The sequence below is a fragment of the Zerene cesonia genome, chromosome 19 (assembly GCF_012273895.1).
Source record: "Zerene cesonia ecotype Mississippi chromosome 19, Zerene_cesonia_1.1, whole genome shotgun sequence".
NCBI lineage: Eukaryota > Metazoa > Arthropoda > Insecta > Lepidoptera > Pieridae > Zerene > Zerene cesonia.
In genome coordinates, this window is record NC_052120.1 from 5,644,394 (window position 1) to 5,664,471 (window position 20,078).

General features: G+C 31.6%; 5 protein-coding genes across 5 annotated transcripts in view; 4 read left to right on the plus strand and 1 right to left on the minus strand.

Annotated features, from left to right (window-relative positions):
• LOC119834334 (rab3 GTPase-activating protein non-catalytic subunit-like) overlaps positions 1-580 on the plus strand; it is a 4,463-nt gene extending 3,883 nt beyond the window's left edge. The window contains exon 8 of the mRNA XM_038358676.1: positions 362-580. Coding sequence (XP_038214604.1) covers positions 362-580 — 219 coding nt within the window. The remainder of the gene's footprint in view (positions 1-361) is intronic.
• Positions 581-761: 181 nt separating this feature from the next.
• On the plus strand, positions 762-2,794 carry LOC119834223 (mediator of RNA polymerase II transcription subunit 8). The gene is made up of 4 exons (XM_038358555.1): positions 762-1,109; positions 1,511-1,756; positions 2,057-2,153; positions 2,314-2,794. The coding sequence occupies exons 1-4, from the start codon at positions 945-947 to the stop codon at positions 2,550-2,552; spliced, it is 747 nt and encodes a 248-aa protein (XP_038214483.1). The 5' UTR covers positions 762-944; the 3' UTR covers positions 2,553-2,794.
• LOC119834222 (T-complex protein 1 subunit delta) lies at positions 2,793-7,400 on the minus strand. Its single transcript, XM_038358554.1, has 11 exons — positions 7,183-7,400; positions 6,650-6,702; positions 6,271-6,360; positions 5,958-6,125; positions 5,700-5,841; positions 5,289-5,497; positions 4,979-5,118; positions 4,636-4,840; positions 4,010-4,292; positions 3,469-3,668; positions 2,793-2,853 (listed from the first exon to the last, which is right to left on the minus strand). The coding sequence occupies exons 1-11, from the start codon at positions 7,295-7,297 to the stop codon at positions 2,836-2,838; spliced, it is 1,623 nt and encodes a 540-aa protein (XP_038214482.1). The 5' UTR covers positions 7,298-7,400; the 3' UTR covers positions 2,793-2,835.
• A 1,515-nt stretch (positions 7,401-8,915) lies between these two features.
• On the plus strand, positions 8,916-11,739 carry LOC119834636 (TATA-box-binding protein-like). The gene is made up of 6 exons (XM_038359055.1): positions 8,916-9,207; positions 9,332-9,636; positions 9,970-10,116; positions 10,693-10,789; positions 11,116-11,314; positions 11,547-11,739. The coding sequence occupies exons 1-6, from the start codon at positions 9,175-9,177 to the stop codon at positions 11,621-11,623; spliced, it is 858 nt and encodes a 285-aa protein (XP_038214983.1). The 5' UTR covers positions 8,916-9,174; the 3' UTR covers positions 11,624-11,739.
• A 910-nt stretch (positions 11,740-12,649) lies between these two features.
• On the plus strand, positions 12,650-13,751 carry LOC119834561 (cytochrome c oxidase assembly protein COX20, mitochondrial). Its single transcript, XM_038358957.1, has 2 exons — positions 12,650-12,879; positions 13,159-13,751. The coding sequence occupies exons 1-2, from the start codon at positions 12,829-12,831 to the stop codon at positions 13,471-13,473; spliced, it is 366 nt and encodes a 121-aa protein (XP_038214885.1). The 5' UTR covers positions 12,650-12,828; the 3' UTR covers positions 13,474-13,751.
• Positions 13,752-20,078: the final 6,327 nt, after the last annotated feature.

A 20,078-nucleotide genomic window follows, 5' to 3' on the forward strand; every position in this document is an offset into this window, starting at 1 on the left:
TTTACGAAAAATAAAAAGTAATATGCAATTTAACTGACTTTTACACTCAATTACGTTATAGTAATTACTCACTTCAGACAAGCAAGAATTAAAGTCAATGTTTTGATATTCACCACACAGATATTGTCACTATTAATAACGTAATAAAGATATTTTAACAGAGCTGTCAACAGTAGACGAATGACGTTTATTCAAATTCTACTATTGATCTTTCTTTTGTATCTTCAATTCTTGATGAATGAAAAAGGAATAAAGAGTAGCATCCTGCTTCTGTTTCACTAATGAGCCAGTTATTGGGTATATGATGTTTATTCTTTATGGTTCGGCCCTTGCTATTCTTAAACTATAACTGTGATTCTAGGAGCCTAGGATTCCACTTAAGAAGATCGGGATCGTCGTCACACCATGGATTTTTTTTGTCACTACAAATCAGTCGGAAAATGTTTTTGCTACAAAATTTAAAAAGTCTCCCAAACCACAATATCCAGATTGCTTTACTTTACTCTATAACGTAGTACTGCAACAGACTAATATACGATACTACTTTGTAGTTTGTACCTACCTCCATGATGTGCCCTGACATGTGGCAACTCTCAACTGTCATGATCAGTGATCTCATACTATGTCTATGGTACATAGATATACAACCTAGGTTTTTTATGTTTGGTGACTGTTTTTGTCCATGTTTTGGCTTAAAGGTCTTGTAACCTAGCCAATAAATCTTTAAAAAAATTGTCCGTGTCAACTGTCAATTCCTTAATCTGTAGTTTATTGTAAAATTAAATGTCAGTTCCACATTTATCGTAATTTGTATGAAGAGAACTAGAAATAATCGTATTTATGAATTTTGTATTGAATACTCTATATTATAACATATTATTTTTATTATTGAACCTTTTAAAACGTTGAAAACATTGTGCTCAACATTTACTTAATTTATCGCTATGCAAAGAGAAGAAAAGCAGTTGGAAGCAACTTTACATGCTATTTTAAACAGAGTTAATGATTTGAAAGGTGCAATTCAAGCTTTAATAACAAAGTTAGAAACTGAATATGAAACCATTCATTGGCCAAGCTTTCTCGATAATTATGCTATATTATCAGGACATGTAAGTAGATGATTTTTTGTTTATTGATGACTTTTTACTATGAACACAATAATCAAATACGCAAATAAAAAAAAAATTCATAAAAAGAAAAAACATTGTCAATGCGACAAAAAGTTAACCATGTTTACTTAATCCAGATTAGGAACAAAAAAAGATATCCATCAAAATAAATAATTAATACGACGGATTTTTACCAGTTATCGTGTCCAAAGACATTCTAGTCTTAATAAGAGTAAAGTATGAGTTGCATAAACTATATAGTGTCTTTGCATTTATGGCAGAACTTATTGCAAAAATGATATTTTAATTTATGTATCAACTTGTAATAAATCATAACCATCACTCCTTATTACATTATTGGCTAGCGTAGGTCTAAATAAACAGCAAGTTTATTTTTATAGTTGACAGGTCTTAGTAAAATTCTACAAGCGGAGTTAGCTCCATCACTGAGATCCGTAGTGGTATTACCATTACAACTTGGCTGTGAGCGTGATGAAGAACTTGCCCGACTTACAGAGGGTAGAGTACCAGCATGCACACATGATCTTGTCCCAGATCTTTTGCGGACCAAACCAGAACCTCAAGCAGAACAAAGGTTACAACAACTTAACCATAAAGCCAGCACACTCAGTTATGATACTGCTCAGGTATAACATTTTTCCTATAGTCATGATTTTTTTACACGCTTTATATTAGCTTCACCTGTATGTTTGTTTGTTTGTAACCAACTTCTTTGGGCGCAATTTTGTATGATTAAATCTTTAAAACTACACAACATATTTGATGTGTCTTTTTTATAAATAGTGATTCAGGATGGTTTATATGTAAAATAACATTATGTAACTAAGCTAGTTATGTTATAAAACTGAATGAACATCTAGATAAGATAAAAATGGTACAAGACCCACTATAATGAAATCTGATTAGATTGAAATCCATTTTTCCAGAAACAAGTAGCTCAATTCACAAAAGTCATCAGTCATGTTTGGGAAATAATATCAAAAGGTCGGGAAGATTGGGAAGGTGAATCTATGAGATCTGCAGGTTTGTGTCAAACATTATAAATATTCAACTAAGACTACTTGTAAAACCATTACCTTAGTACCTACCTACCTTAAAATTTAAATATTGCAATTTATCATAAAATATTATAAATCTACAATTTTATAAAGGCTTGATAATAATTTTCTATATTTTGTTGCAGGAATGCAACCAACACACAGCATTGCTGATACACATGCATTGGTTACTGCAGTAGGAACAGGAAAAGGTTTAAGGCCAGGAATGCCACCATGTGTACCTCAAGGAGTAGCCCCAGGTATGGGACCATCAAGAGGACCCACACCACAAATGGGACCCTCTGCACCAGCCATGCCCAAAGCACCTTCTGCTATTAAGACTAATATTAAATCAGCCAATCAAATTCATCCTTATCAACGTTAAGATATTGGTAAAAAAAACAACAAATTTTAAATTGTGTTATTTATTTGAATTAAAACTAATAAAGCAATTGCAACAAAAAATTGTTCTTTTAATTTGTAATTAACCAGTGTGCTGGTCAATCACTACCATTATATTATTCCATAAGAAAGATATTGTGATACTTTTAGGTATTTTTAAGAGAAGTATTTTATTAATTAAAACATTCTTAGTGTTTAAAGTTTAACATAAACAAGCATTTTTAAAACATATTGTTAATACTATGTGTATATTTTTAAATGCCACATCAGTTAATTGTGTTGATCTGAAACAAAAATTATTTAATTTAGAATATCAAACAAAATCAATTAAATAATGAAAGGCCAGGTACAAAATAGATTCATTTTGAAAATTTTATAATGATTTGTGAGGAAGTCAAGTAGAATTTGAACCCTCTTTTATATTATATATTTATATTACTATATATCTACTCTTAGACGATTTGAATACATTGCCTTTAATAGTTAATGTAGTAGAAAAAATAAAACAATTGAAAAACGCAATCATGGAAAATGTATGGACAAATAACTATTTTGGAAACAATAAAATAAAAAAGCTACCTACCCAACTACAATCTATACTAAACACAACTAAAACTGCCACAAATACATTACTTCTTTATCTCCTAGTCTCTAAATTGGTTTGAAATCTTATCACATCATATTTTGACTTAACGAAAATTGTGAAAATATTAAAAATACCGCGTTTCAGACTTTATGTTGCAAACATTACTAACAGTTTAATTTTGTCGCTTAGAATAATATAGAAGAAAAAATTTTGAAGCATTCACCAAACTCGATCTTTACGTGTATAATGATGCACACAAATTGTATATGGTATAATATATGTCAAATTATTTGAAATAAATGAAATTACTCACAATATCGTCAATCTTGAGTATAGCGCGTACGGTCTCAGTAGCGAGCGCGAGCGCGGACGCGGTGACGTGCAGCGGCTGCAGCACGTGCTCGTGGCGCATGTCGGTCACGCGGCCGCGGCGCACGTTCACGCCGGCGCCGCTCGCCGAGCCCGTCGCGTGCGCCGCGCGCAGCTCCGTCACCGTCTCGATCGGGTTCAGACCTGGTGGCGTCATGTACTTATCTAACTGTTTATATGATGCAATATAATGCTAATCTAAACACCATCAAGTTTTTCAGTTGTTACAGACAAACTTCTCTCTCTTATTAGAACAACACACGAGGCAAATTGAAACTTGCAGTTTAGTTGGTTTACCATCCCTATTTTTATAAGTACAATAAAAGAAAACAAAAAAGATTTAAACGTGAATAGAACTATGTAATATACAAGTAAAATAATTTTGTACACCAAAAATCGTGCATCAATGTATTAGAAACAGACAAGCATATGGCAAGATTGTAATGGTTTAAAAAATAGATTGTAATGGTTTAAAAAATCCGAACCTGCATTCTCAGCCAACGTAGACGGAATGACTTCCAACGCGTCCGCGTACGCCCTCAGACAGTAGTGGTCCGCCCCGGGCGCGGCGAGCGCTGCCCGCGTCAACTCCGCGGCGGCTGCCGCTTCCGGTGCGCCGCCGCCCGGCAACAGCGCCGGCCGCCGCGCCACGCAGCGCACCGCGCACAGCGCGTCATGCAGCGAACGCGCCGCCTCGGCGGTCACCGCGCCGCTGGTGCCGCGTACTACTACGGAAACTGTACGCCCGCCGTTGGAGCAGCCCGTCATCTGTGTATTGACAAAATTAGATTTTTTTCTGATATAATCTGGACATAAAATTATATACAATCTTCACATGTGTGTACACAACCAGCTTTCATTTCGTTTTTCGTTTCGATGTTTTAGTAAGGAAAGAAGCCTTTATCACTCTCTAGCTTCCTAACTATAGACATTACATAAAATCATCCCATTGAAACTTGACAGAAAGACAAACAAACAAACTTTCACATTTCACATATGGATTAAGTTTTAAGGTAACAGTAGCACAGATAAGGATTAAGCACATTAAATAAGTACATTGGTATTAGTAAGTTGAGTATGAATAAACATTATCTTTATAAAAATCACTAACCTTGATATATTTCCCCAAAGGTTCATTGATTTCTTCAACTAAATCAACATTTACTAAATTCTCAGCTGTGAAATGATCAAGAGATGCAATTGGGCGACATCCAAGTGTTTTGCATACAAATTCAATGTCCTCACGCTCAATATCTTTAATAACCATAGTCTTGATTTTGTCCAAGAAATGAACAGCTAAGTCACTGAGGGCATCTCTGTGGAAAAAATAAATCTGTTAATAGACTTCCAGACAAACAAACAACATTATACTTCAGCAGTTTAGTTAGGAAGTTGTAGTTAGTAAATAACAGTTACAAACTAAGAATTATTTTCTGCTACTGAAAAATATTAACCTCAAGATAGATTTCTGAACCAGCAGAACATTGCATCCAGCCTTTTTGATTTGTTTAACAATGTTCAAGATGTACTGACGCTCTTCCTTTAGAACACGGTCCATAGCAGCATAATCAGATACAATGACATTGTGATCCATCTGTATCATAAAAATTTAATGTATAATAAAAAAAAGCATAGCAATAATACAATAAAGGTAAAATTTTAGTAGTTGTATTATTTATTGAAATTTCATGAATTTCACCTAATGGAGTACCTAAAAAAAATTCAATCCAAAAACTAAAAAAAAAGTATGAAAATACCACTCACATCAGTTTTGGGTGGTGATATGCAGAATTGAATAAGACCAACTTTAGCTTTTTCAATACGATGTGGTCCATTCACATTTGCTGAGCGATGAGCAATAACCAGACCTTGAACTAATTCTGTATCCTCAACAGTGCCTCCAATACGCTCAATAACCTTGACATCACGCAAATCAACACGAGCACCCACACCTCCAGGAATTGGCTCCATTACTAAAATGTATTTCATATTATCAATAAAAGTCAGAAGCATTGTAAAGTTTACATGACTGGTGCTGGATGTTGCAATAATTAGAACTATGAGATTAGACACATGTTATTCAATTGGCATACATTAGAGTGAAAATAAAATGTTTAGTAAACCTGTTAACAAGTCAACATGCATCAAATCAGTAAATATATCAACTTTACTTGCCAGAACGGATTGCTTGAACTGCAATAGGTGCTAGTATTGTAGAGTGTTGGGAGACAACTTTTGAATTCAGGGACGTTGCTGCAGCTTTCAATAATGCATCCTCATTCGACAAATCAACTGGAGTTGACATGCTTTCTACAACCTTTGAATATATTTTTTATAGATTGTCATTATTATATTTATACATATATGTAAAACTGTTAAGAAATAACACTATAAAATCCAAAATGATGAAACTAAAATTATTAACTGTTTTACCTGCAATGCCATTTTTAAAGCCTTCTGAAAGCCATCTGATATAACAGTGGGATGAATTCCTTTTTGCAATAGCTTCTCAGCAGCATCAAGCAATGCACCCGCAATTACGACAACTGATGTTGTCCCATCTCCAGCCTCAATATCCTGTGCACGGGATAGCTCCACAAGCTGAAATAATAAACGGGATATTATGAAATAAAATAATAATAATGAACATTTGTATCAGTATATCCAACAAAATTAATTGGAGAGACTTCTAATGTTATAAATATTTATCACAAGTGAAAAACAAAAATTGTATGGCAATTGTTACCATTTTTGCTGCAGGATGAATGACACACATTTGCTTTAAGATAGTTGCTCCATCATTTGTGATAGTTACTTCACCATTGGCTGCTTGAATCTATAAAATTGATCACTATTAAATACACACAATTTAAAAACATAAAAAAAAAGTTAAACAAATCCAGGTTCAAAGAAAAAACTACTACTACAAATTACATTCTTGTATTACACAATATAATATTTGGTTATATTATAGTCTGTTGATCATAGTATACTCTGGGCAACTGATTGATCTGATTATTGATGTTTATTTTTTTACTGAAATAATAATACTAGAAAAGGACTAAAGAAACATGTGTTAAAACTATTTAATAATAATGAAAATTGACAAAAAATATTTGACATACCATCTTGTCCATACCACGAGGACCCAAACTTGTCCTTATAGCATCTGAGACAGCTAGAAGTTAAAATATTGTTTTATTATTTGCTTTACGAAGTTTATAATCAAATATAGAGAATTAATTGTATTTATTAGAGAAGCTAAAATAATGCATTTATATTTAGCAAAAGCAATTACAACTATTAATATAGTGTTATAAAGTACATAATGAATCTTCTTATTTTAAGTATAAATTTTTAAGTATAACTATAGTCTTTTACACAACCTAATTTATATGAATAAAAATGTTTCGTGTGGAATTATAAAGGAACTGTACAATTGGCTAGGTAATTTTTAAGATGCAATCAGAATGAACGAAAAATATAACAGGTGTAAGAAAATTGTGAGCAGTTTGAGTGCGATAAAAATACTCATTTTTATATGATAAAATTTGTTAAATTAGATCACGGTAACAAAATTTTATGAATTCTTAAGGAAGCATGTGTAACGTTTTTGTTTAATATTGATATTTAACAATGAAATAGATAGTTTATTTACCTTTTGCGGCATTTATGTTACTGAGACGAATATCAGTTGGTTTACTTTTATCTTTATACACAGCTGAGTTAACTTTCGCCGAATCTCCACCCGCTTTAGGAGCCATTTTATTCATTAATTAATGGTTATTCACACAAACACAAGATTAACGAGATAACTTTGGATAAAATTGGCTTATTTTATATTTGGAAATTGGAAGAAGGAATCTTACAACTGTCATCTGTGAAGGCACTGACAAACAACTTCTATTATCTGTCAAGTGTCAAAATATTGTTGCAAAGAGTATAAACATAAGTCTCATGTGATAATAAAGTCTCATGACTCACATTTGCATGTATACGCTAACCCAAAAGCGTGGGGCACCTTAATGCTTACGATCCAGATATTAGTATCAGCAAACGACTTCTCAAGAAAAATATAAAATGAATGTCTTATTTTTTACTGTGTTTTTAACTGGGTAAACTGGTGGCAACCGTGTTAATTATTCTGTGACTGTAAAAAATAAAAATAAAAATTATTGTCAGCATGTCATAATTTATTACTAGTAATACGTCCGGAGTACATAATACATAGCCTAAGGCACTCAGTGAAGTTGCAGCTGTTAAAAGATTTTTTTCATGAAAACAAAATACAAAGGTCTCCTTTTTGATTAAATCTTATCGTAGACATTGTAAACTCAAAAAAGTTTTGAGCCAAATTCACATAATACGATAATAAACACTAAAGTTTGCCTACCGTTCTCATATACATTCACGTCCGATTTGTAAGATATTACTAATTTTATACCCACGATGACGATTTACGACGATAATTCGCTGCATGCGAATACATTATTCTAAATTCAGTAACCCCTAATTTAGTGTTATATGCGCATTAGGATGGTTTCTGACTGACTAGATTATTTAGAAGGCTAATTAGAAACATATTTAAAAAGGTGTGACCACATTTGTTACATATAGCTTGACTTAAATTTAATTTTTAGTTTTATAGCATTGAAATGCTTTATAAATGAGAAATTTTGAAAGAATAGAAAAAAATTTGATCACGAGGCAGGATTCGAACCGTTGATGCGTTGCTACGTATAGCTTGACTTATTTAAATACTTATACTTACTTGACTTTTTTTAATAGCCCAATATTTTTCAGGGATAATTTTTGTTACCAGGGCTTAGGATAAAAAAGAATTGAATTTTAAATCTTAATACGAATTTCCTGTGAGAACAGATTACAACCAATCTTTCTTTTGCACTTTCACTATTTTGTATGATGATATTTTGGTTTAGAATAAGTGGCATAATTATATTTATTATTATGTAAAAGGATCTTGAATCCATTCGTAGATATTATTACGTATTTCTGAATCACTAGTGATGTTCATGTCTGATTCAGTACCTAAATTTAGGGTAGTTTGATCAGAATCCCCTAGTTTCGAAATTTGCTTCTGAATTAATGCGCTTATTACACTGAATTTAAATTTTAAAGCGCATATACGTTTATTACACTACACACAGTGAGTCCTCTGTGCTTACTCACAATATGTATTTGACACTTGAGAACTTCACTTGAGAAGCAAATTGCGATTACGCTATTCCGAGTTCACATTTAAAAAAAAATTTGGCTATTTAGGGTGCCGAGATGTCCTTTTTGGGAAAACAAGGTGGCAACACTGCACTACCTCTATCTATCTGTTGACTATGTTTGACATTACGGATTTATGTATTAATCTGTGATTTGACACTGAAACTTGAAAGTTGATTGGAAGTTCGAAATTGGAATGTTGGGATTTGCGAAAGGGGATTGGGAAATAATTAATCCTTTTCATGTGTTTATAATCTGTGAAAATTAATATTTTACTTAAAAACATAACTATTTTTTATACGTTCTTAATAATACATATTGTTTGCTAAAACTTTTAACAAATATGATTGGATTTTTCTTTTCATAATCGGTTGAGTAAATAAATGTAGTTCAATCGTTTTATAAATATTGAAAGATGAATACAACTCCTATAACTAATACCGGCCAGGTAAATATGACTGCATCTTATCCAATATATCTACTTCACTGAAATATATGTTTTATTTATTTTACGCGTTATTAAATATGTAACACATTATTTTTAAATATTTATTTTTTTTATTTTTGCTTAGGAGACAACTACTAAATCTATGGGTACCACAGCAACATTGGACTTAACCCAAGAAAATGTAGGTGAGAATAAAAATGATATTGATGGTAATATGAAGAATAGTAACATAACAACCCCAAACTGTAAAAGTGATGATGCTGCATCAGGAAGCCACACTTCATCCCAAACAAGAATTATAGGTGAAGTAGCCTTGACACCTACAAATAGGTCCTTTACTCCGCAAATAGTCAATCCACATGCATCTATGACTGCAATAACCCCTATGGCAAGTGCTGCAAGTCAAGTAAAAAGCAGTGTTAAGTTACAGTAAGTTTTACGATATGTACAATGTTTTTTAGATTTTTATGAAATGTATATTGTTTGCACTTTATCCTATATCCATATCATACCTTATGCAAATGTTTATTATTTGAATAATAAAATATATTATGACCAAATTAAACAATTGATTATCCAGTTATGTTAACAAATAATATATTCTTAAATTTGTTTTCAATATGTGTAAGTTTTGTCATCTTGAAAGTATAAAGTTATTTCATAGGTGTCACTAGTATAATACTTTTGAAACATGCAACTACAATTTGGATAATCAAGTTTTTGATTAAGTAAATAAAAATAACAATTTAATGTTCTTTTTAGAAATTGTGTGTCTACAGTTAGTTTAGGATGTGAACTAAATTTATTGGATATTTATTGTCGAACAAGATATTCAGAATATAACCCAGCAAGATTTCATGGAGTTGTAATGAAAATATTGGAACCTAGAGCAACAGCATTAGTTTTTAGGTAGGTTGAACTTGCATAAAAATTGTGTTTTGATAGGTTTATTACATGAAACATTTATTTCTTTTTCAATTCTAAGCATAAAACTGTATACATTCAAATAACAATATCAATTGTTATTACAAGTCACCATATCTATAGAACTGGTTTTGTTATTTCTGTCCCCTAAACATAGCATATGTTTAGGGGACTATATGACTTAAAAGTATGTTTTGAAAAGCTTTAAGTTTATAAGTATTTTATTCATTATCATAGAAATCAGGCAAATTAGAGTGTGTGCAACTTAAATGAGCATTTGAGAATGTGTGCGTGTGTTATCCCTTGAATTTGAATAAGTTTACAGAAAACAAAACCTTTGAAATTGATAAACAAGTTATCTTTTATTTTTGTTGTAAAGTGCCAAAACACGATATAATGACACCACTCACATAAAAATCTGAAAATTGGTCAAGGCTCAATAAATATACATAAATACATAATAACCCCTTTTCGTTACAAATACATATGGTTATAAATACATAATAAGCCTTTTATGTCGGGTAAAAAATAAATATGATTTTTTAAAAATGCTATTTTTAGATCAGGAAAAATTGTGTGTACAGGAGCAAGGAATGAGCATGATGCATATATATCTGCTAGAAAGTTTGCAAGAATTATACAGAAGTTAGGATTTCCGGTATGATTGATTCTTTTTTTTGTTGATATAATTGACTGCTTTAAAAAATTTTTCATACATAAATACTTATGGAGCTTTGAATTATATTATTGATTTCTTATTTTAATTTTAAACAACAGAAATGGTGCAAACTTTTACAAAAGACTTTAAGAAGATATAGGCAAAGGAGCTTTAAAGGAGCAGATTATTACAATATTGAATTAATCAACCTTGCATTTGGCTTGGTCACTTAAACAATTGCATGATAAATTTGGGAATTACGATTATTATAAAATAACAGATTGTTCTAAGGTTGTGATAATTTTTAATATTTGTTAAAATTTTAGGCAAAATTTTTGAATTACAAAGTACAAAATTTCATAGCTACTGCTGATTTAAGATTTCCAATAAGATTAGAGGCACTTCAACAAGCACATGGACAATTTGCTTCATATGAACCAGAACTATTTCCTGGACTTGTATATAGGATGGTACGGCCAAGAGTGGTTCTCTTAATATTTGTTAATGGAAAAATGGTCATAACAGGTAAAGATACTCATATTTATTTATTTATTTTATTTATTAACTAATGTAATAGGGTATCGTTTTTATCCATTGGGCATGGAACCCTAAAAAGAACAAGTTCAAAAGACTACTCCATCAGTGGACTATGACTACTAATAAAAAATTATGTAGCTTATATATTTTAATATTTATACATCAAAATAAGAATGAGCTAAAATAATTGATAGCCCGTAAAGCATTTTTTTCTTTGCAGGTGGCAAATCGCGAGGTGAAATAAATGATTCCTTAGACATCATATATCCAATTTTAAGAAGTTACAGAAAGAATTAACAAAGTACGATATGGGAAGTCGAACATTTACAATATAATGAATTCCAAGGATATTTACTATTAGATATAGGTCATAAATGATTAACATTATTATTATAAATTATTATGTTTATGATTATTGGGCTGTAATATCCTACTTCCTACTAATATTATAAATGCGAAAGTTTGTAAGGATGTGTGTGTTTGTTGCTCCTTCACGAAAAAGCTACTGAACCGATTCCAATGAAATTTGGTATGTAGACAGCTGGACAACTGGAATAACATATAGGCAACTTTTTATCCCGATATTCTTACGGGATACGGACTTACGCGGGTGAAACCGCGTGTCGCAGCTAGTGATATTATAAATATTTATGTGATTTTTGAAAATGAAAATGAATAAATATTTATTGACATAAAATAAAGAAGTTACATCTTTTATATGACCCACTGACAATCGAACTAGTTGCTGCTTCTTCCTTAAAACAATGTTACATTACATTTTATGTCTACTTAATGTAAAAGAAAAACAAAATAAATTTGTGTGTTGTTGTTGAAATGGGCTACATGTTAGTTTATAAATATTTTTACTTTGAAATTTTGATACGAACTTGTACAATGAGTACCTGTATCAAGTTTGATCTATCAAAAATACAAACTTTGAAAGTGGAGAGAGAAGAGTTGTTTTCTTGCCCATAATCCATTCTTATTTAGTAACCCGAGTGTTCTAAATGTATTTTTTTTTGATAATTTATATATAATGTATAAAAAATTGTCATTGGGTCATTTGAAAACATGCAATCGTAATCTCTCACTATCAAGGATTCATTAATCCTTTGTTTTCTACAAAAAAGTCCCTCCTTTTTTGTGGAAAAAAACGTACATATGCATACTTAGCCATTGGTTTTTCAGAATAGAGATTAAGACTCCAAAGAACAAAAAAATTAAGGTTTCATGCCTGATGCACTGGCATTATATCTTTGTGACATTATATCATTGTAAAAATATACGATGGCAATATTGATAATAATTTTGAGACCTGACATGGATTTGACGGATGACGTTTTATAAGTGTCACTTGACAATTATTGGCGATCAGCTGGATGTTATTTTTCTCCCTTTCCTAATCCAGAATTAATATTTACTTTTATATAATATACAATATTTGATCCTTGCTTCAATTGGATGATTTTCTGAGTACAAACTACTAACATAAAGTTATAACAATGGATACAGTTGTAAAATCAATGTTAGAAGAAGATGAAGAAGAAAAACAGGTGGGAATATGTTATTATCTGTTTTTTTGCTTATAATTGTAATTAAAGCTTTAAGTCTGTTATGTTTTAAGTAAAATTATACAGTAAAAATGATTAATTAATAAAAAATGTATATTATTCTTTTCATAACACACTTGAATAGGTTATAAAATGGTTTTGCAAATAAAAAACCAATAGAAATTCAAGCAACTAGGTGCACCTTGATAAATTAAGCATTATGTTATGTTGCTTCTTTTATTACTTATAAAATAAAGATTTAGATTAAAAAATATTTTTTAGGGTTTAGTACTGTTTGGTCGTGATTTATCCAAAATACCTTGCTTTCGAGAAAGCTTCTTAACTGGTATTGCCACAGGCATCGGTATTGGATTTGCGTCATTTATGAAGACCTCAAAGCCATTGTTATCGCAGCATGTGGGAGTTGGGGCTTTTGCAACTACAACATTGGTGTATTGGTCCTATTGTAGGTGGCAATGGTCACAACAGAGGTTTGATGCACAAATGCTACAAGAAGCATTAAAAGACAAGATAATGTATGAAGGTACAACTGTAGAAAAAGAATTAGAAAGTAAAGGTATCCTTAAATCAGCTTAAACATAAATTATGTTTTGATATCAAGTACTTTCCAATAGCAAATAAAACTTATAAAATTTTTTGAGCACCACCTTTGTAACTAATACCATTGATAAATAGACACAGACATTCAGGTTCATCTATGATCAAAGTAAAGACCTTTTGAAGTGGATTTAAATATTAAAAAAGTGCAATTGTCAAAAGTATTGAGAGTTTTAAGTATTTTTAAGGTAGTATAGAATAATCATATGTAAGCCATATAGAAATTTGTATTAAATAATTGTTATAACTAATCAAAATATGTTTTATTTGTGAAAAAATGTGTTCAAATGCTATTTTAACTAATTTTATGAATATTACAATCATCTTATAATGCTACAATACATTTAAATAGTTTGGTAGAAACATCCTATTTCCCACTCTTTACTCCAACATCGAATCCTTTGAGCTAGCTGGGATTAACTCGTAAACAATTTAAATAATGCACTAAAATAACCCTTTTTAAGCAGATTGAAAGTGGCAACACCAATGGCATATTCGAGCTTTAAGCTTTCACTTTGAGCATAGTCCTATAAGTACAGGGAAAACTTTAAGATATACATAATTTAGTCTATTTTAATTGGCCGTGACATTATAGGTACTTATGGGCCATCCGTTTATTACGATTATCATGATAATCACGATAATATGGTCTGATAGAAAACCTACAAGACATGAATACCCTCAAATGAAATTGAATGAAGACTATTTACACAAAACTGTTGTAGAGGAGTAACTAAAAACAAATAGTTTTATACAACGCAGAACATACCTTGAAAATTCTCTGACATACATTGTGAGCACAAATGATTGTAGGTTATTTGGGGTTATCATGTTAACACGAGTTCTTGAAAGAGACTCATATGAAGTATTAATCTATAATTATATTATCTATAATTTACATTATTTTTGCACGCGATTGGATATAAGTACTAAGTAGGTACGTTGTTCAAGTAAGTATACAGATATAATGAGAGCTATTTTCTTCTTGTCATAGGTAACTAATAACATTCAATGCATTAAATCCTCAGATGATAATACAAAAAGCGGGTGGAAAGCGCCGAACACGCGAGCGTCCCCCCAAAGCAAATTCAAAAGCAATACCTAGTATAGTATTATGTTATCTGTGGCAATACATAATACCATAAAAAAACATTCTGTAAAAAAACCCCAAGTCTCGCAGCTCAATCTCTTCACCGTAAAAAGTATCGAGATCCCTTTAATACCAAGTCGGTTAATCTATTTAGTCTCTACTTAAAGACCTTAAATTATGATATAAGTTAATATCATGCCAATATTAAAAATATTTTACGTTTTAAATAAATAGATCGAATTGGCCATCGCATGAAAACACAATGAATGTTACAATTATATATATATAGTACTAGCAAACCCCGCGAACTCCGTTTCGCCACCAGATGGCTTCGTTTTTCCCGCTTTTCTGTTGAAATTTTTCCGGAATTTTCTTTGCTATAAACCTCACGACGCCCAAGACCTTTCCAACGAATGCAAAACCGTGGAAATCGGTTCGTGGGTTCTGGAGTTATAGCGTCAGGAAGGAAAACCCGACTTATTTTTATATAGTAGAGAATAATTTAAAAAGAGGCTTCAGATATCTTGAGTGAAATTTAATCCTTTTATTAAGTTTTACCATTCCACTGGGAGTTATCCAAATAACGACAAATCATTACATACGTCGTAGTGTGACCTGTCCTATTCCCTTGATTTTGTCCCTGGTCTTACAAAATATTTTCTCTCCGACAATAGACCGGTAGGTAAACATTACTGAACCTAATTAACCATTAAAAACGTTTTCCACTCGTTTGTCTAGTTAAGTTACATGCTTGAGCGATTTAGTACACTGGTTGATTAGAGAGTTGTTTTCTTGCCCATAATCAATTCTCATTTAGTAACCCGAGTGTTCTAAATGTATTTTTTTTTTTGGTTTTTGTAATGGATAACGCCGTGGGTCTTCAAGCGATTGCCGTGATTCTTTTTTTGTTTGATAATTTATATATAATCTATAAAAATTTGTCATTTGGTCATTTTAAAATATGCAATTGTAACCTCTCTCAGTATCAAGGATTCATTAATCCTTTGTTTTCTACAAAAAAGTCCCTCCTTTTTGTGGAAAAAACTTATACATGCATACATGCTTGAACGATTTAATACACTGGTTGATTACCTTAATTGGCGCAATTACGGTCCGGTGTTTAAATATTTACAAAATGTGGTCCTGTAGTTTTGTAAATTTAAAAACATACAAGCTTGTACTCACTGCTTGACGGGTTAAATTTTGAATACTTGTGTATGATATACTGATTCTATACGCCTTTATTTTTCGAAGTCACCAATGAATAGGATCTAAATTTCATTTGTCAAGATTTTAAAATAAAACAATTAATTCAATTTAATATTAGGAAATCAAAAATGAAAGGGGGATGATCTTTGTCATTACATACATCAGGCGGATCCACAGAGAATCATCCAAGTATTATACAATAACGATGGATTCTCGGCTGTGGGCAGTGAGCTTATTTAAAAGCTATTTTATATTGGATATCCATATTTTTTTATGTTAACATGACAGGTATATGTTTAAAATTTGTGTACTATTATTATATAACTGCATGTTTGAGGCTGAAAAGTTTACACGATATGAGATATCGGCCAACCTGCTCTTGGCCAGAGTCATGTATTATCCCCTGAATCCTCACAGGAGGCTTGTGTCCTTACAGTAATAGCATATAATATAGGCTGATGATGACACCATTATTAGATATATTGATTAAAAAGTAGGTTAGGTAGGTAGGTAAGTTTTATAAAAAGTCTTATAATACTATACAAATTAAGTTAAGGCAATAAATTACGAGTTGCTTAACTGAGCTGCAAAACAACAGCCTTGATAGGAAACCGATTTTACCGCAATGATTCGATTAACAATTAACTTCCTAAAGAAGACGAAGGTTTACATGTTTAAGCTGTTATAAATTTCCATAAATCAGTATGTGGGTATTTATCATCCGACTTGATCTATACATGTATGATTACGCAGGGTTCCTATTTCGGTGTTTGAAAACTAGACAGAAATAGGAACGCTGCAAACCTTGGAAGCAAAGCTCAAAACGAAATTCTCTAATAATAACATAATGTTATGTAATACCTATAAAACTGCGATATATTCAGATTATACAGTTGAAAAGTAATCCCATAAATTGCAGGCAAGTTTCGGATCACAATTTGTTTAAGATTTTACAATCTTACGGCGAGATATAATATATACAATAATCCAAATCGTAAATAAAACATTTCTGGCTCATATAATTTTATTAAATAAATTAGGTACTTACAAATTATTATTTCAACAAAGATATTATATAGTAGCTAGTAGATATTGAATGCTAGTAATATTAAGACAATCTGTAACAATAAAACAGTAGCTACGCCCCGCGGTTTCACCCGCGTAAGTCCGTACCCCGTAGGAATATCGGTATAAAAAATATGTTATTCCAGTTGTCCAGCTGTCTACGTACCAAATTTCATTGCAAGCGGTTCAGTACTTTTTGTGTGAAAGAGCAACAAACGCACATCAACATATCCTTACAAACTTTCGCATTTATAATATTAGTAGGATAGGATTAGCAGGATTCCTTGTTCGTTTCTTTTTTTATTTTTTATCTCAAAAATCTAAAAAAAAAATTATCTATAAGAATGACTGGTCATTTTTCAATTTAATACTATTCGTTTATAATTAGATACGAAATAAACAAAGGTTTTCAATAGTAGCTAATAGGTATTCAATTTTAGTAATATTTTAAATTCATTCTGATATTCGCTACATTAAGTAATTGATATTGCGTGGTAAAATACATTTATTTTTTGAATAAAATAATTAAATAAACATACGTGATATGAATGGGCAATATTATGAATTACTTAATAAGTAACAATAACTTACAATTTTCATTAAATATAACATACTAAAATTTGTTACGTGTTTATCGAATCAGGAAGACATTGTTTTTATTATTCCACTACAGCTATTAATAAACAATAATTTATTTGTATCTGTTATCAACGCATTTGTATATAAAGTAGGTTATACGATGCATTATTGATACACATTGTTATTAATGCAAAGGGATGTGACTTTGGTAGTTTTTTAGAGCTGGGTTTTTTAGAGCAGTAATGTAATACTGTGATGCAGTGGTGTACTAACCAGGGAGCGATCAACGGAGTAGGGCCTCCGAATATCAACACGTTTTCTTGAATTAAATATTAAAAGTTGATTATATTATAAATAAGCATCATCAGTAAAATTAGATTACGTGTCATTAAATTACAATATAAGTATACTTAGATAAAATTAATGTTCCTAAAATCTTGAGAGTAAGATACACAAAGGCTTAGCATTATATGCGCTACTTATAAATTATAGCTATAGCCTTTTTTTAATAGGTATGTCCCCTACACCTAATTGTGATGTTGAAGATGTACATCATTTTTTGTGGAATGTGTCCGTAACGACACATTAAGATTAGATCTTAATGTGTAGGTATGGTACCTAACTGCAGCTCTGTGCTGGCTGGCCCAGGCTCATAATCAGCTAGGGCACTGTTGCGACTCGTTTTGTGTAGAAATAGTACATAGTTAAACAGTTATAGCTAGTAGCGTGGCATGAGTTTTCACTACCTGGGGTCCACTGGAAATACGCTGTTTCTAACATGAGTTTTGGGTACAAAAAGGTAAAGCGAGAACCTGCCTATCTGTTTGCCTATCAGTCCGTCCTTCGGTCTGTTCGAAAATCTAAGTGTGTTATTTATATTTTTTGAATGAATAAATTCCTGTCGCCCCGTTTTTATTGAATAGAAGTAGGTAATGTCACCAGCAATGACTTATTCTATGTCTCAGGCAGCATTCAGATTTCACTCTGGAATAACTCCTTATCTTTTGAAGCTATCCACGAATCAATCAAAAGCCGTGTATATGTCCATTTTCATTATTTTCGAAGTATAAAATATTCGGAGAGAACTTGTGACATTGACCAAAACAGGTTATAGTCAGATGGTGCGGGTAATGGATGGTGGTCAAGGGTTCTTAAATAGTTTTGGACTGAAACCGTAATAATCCTGTAGAAGAATAATTTTGTCGTAACTGGAGTAGTATATGGAGGAAAAACGCTCATCTCCTTCAGAGCTCGGCTTAATCTCGTTTATTATTCGTTGGGTAGTAAGTTCCAGTTGTATTAAGCAACTCGTAATACACCGCACCCAGCTGATCTTAATATTATGGTGTATTTGGATCAAACCCACAGTATAAGTTTTTTTACCATGTTTATTTGTTTTCACTGTGGATGTAGTCGCGTGGTCAAGTGGTCCCCGTTATTATTTTCTTTGTGGATTATTATAATGTATGCACTTTCCATCACTAGTGACGATTTGATGTAAATAACCTTTTTTTTGTGCTTAGCTAGCAGTACCTATCTCACATGCATAATCGGCGTTCAACTCCTCCTCAGCTTTCATTCATAAATGGCATGCAATTACCTAGCTACCGTATTTATGAATTGTTCCTAACGATGGTACCTATTTTCTTGAGTTTGTTTAGTAAGTGCAAGATCCTCTTGGGTTTGAGACGAATTTTCTTCCAATAATTCTTTAAAACCTGCATCTTTGGATAATTTTGACCTTCCCCTACGATCCTTTTCGTGTCCAACAAAATTACGTTACTCGTCGTGATATTGTTTCATTCAAGGCAAACCCATTATCTATATGCTTCTATGAGTAATCCATGAGCCTCAGCTGGAGATCTTTTATTACGTAGGTATGTTATTGCTCTCGGGATTTGCTTCAATCATTCAAAAAATTTCGCTACGGTGGTTATCGACACGGAAACATCCCTCTCAAGAAAATGCGACAATACCGACAACACGCGGCCGTTATGCTTTTAAAACGCTGGTACTCAAGGACACAGTATGCAATTTGTGAAATATTCTAAGGGTATAACTCTTAGTAATGCTGCTGAGTTATTAATAATAATTACGTAATCATTGTTTTATAATCACGGTATTTTTATAGTTAGAAATAAGGAGTAAAGGTATCGATTCCTACGCACTACCAGATTAAATTTATCAGTAGATAGGTAATGTTTTTTTCCATTTATATAATGTATGGTTAACGCATCTATAACGCATTTCTATAATTTCTACGTATTTCGGTATATAATATTTTTGTATATAAGATAGTCTAACTGTAGCTATTTGAAATTTATTTGTTATTTAACACTAAAAATATAATGTGTAAAAATATAGGGGTAAGTTTTTGTTTTAAGTGTCGAAAACTTATTCATTTATATATTTTTTGAAACGCCACAACGTCAAAGAATAATAATTACAAGATAACGTCCTCTACCCATATAAACCATATAAAAAAATTATACAGGGCCAGTACCTACCTGTTCACAATTAATACATTGCAGGCAATGAAACAGTAATTAGATTCCTTTATCTTTAAATACTGGTATATAAATTGATGTAATAATTGATTGATGCTGTAGTATTAATTACTAAAATAACAGATTTTTATCAA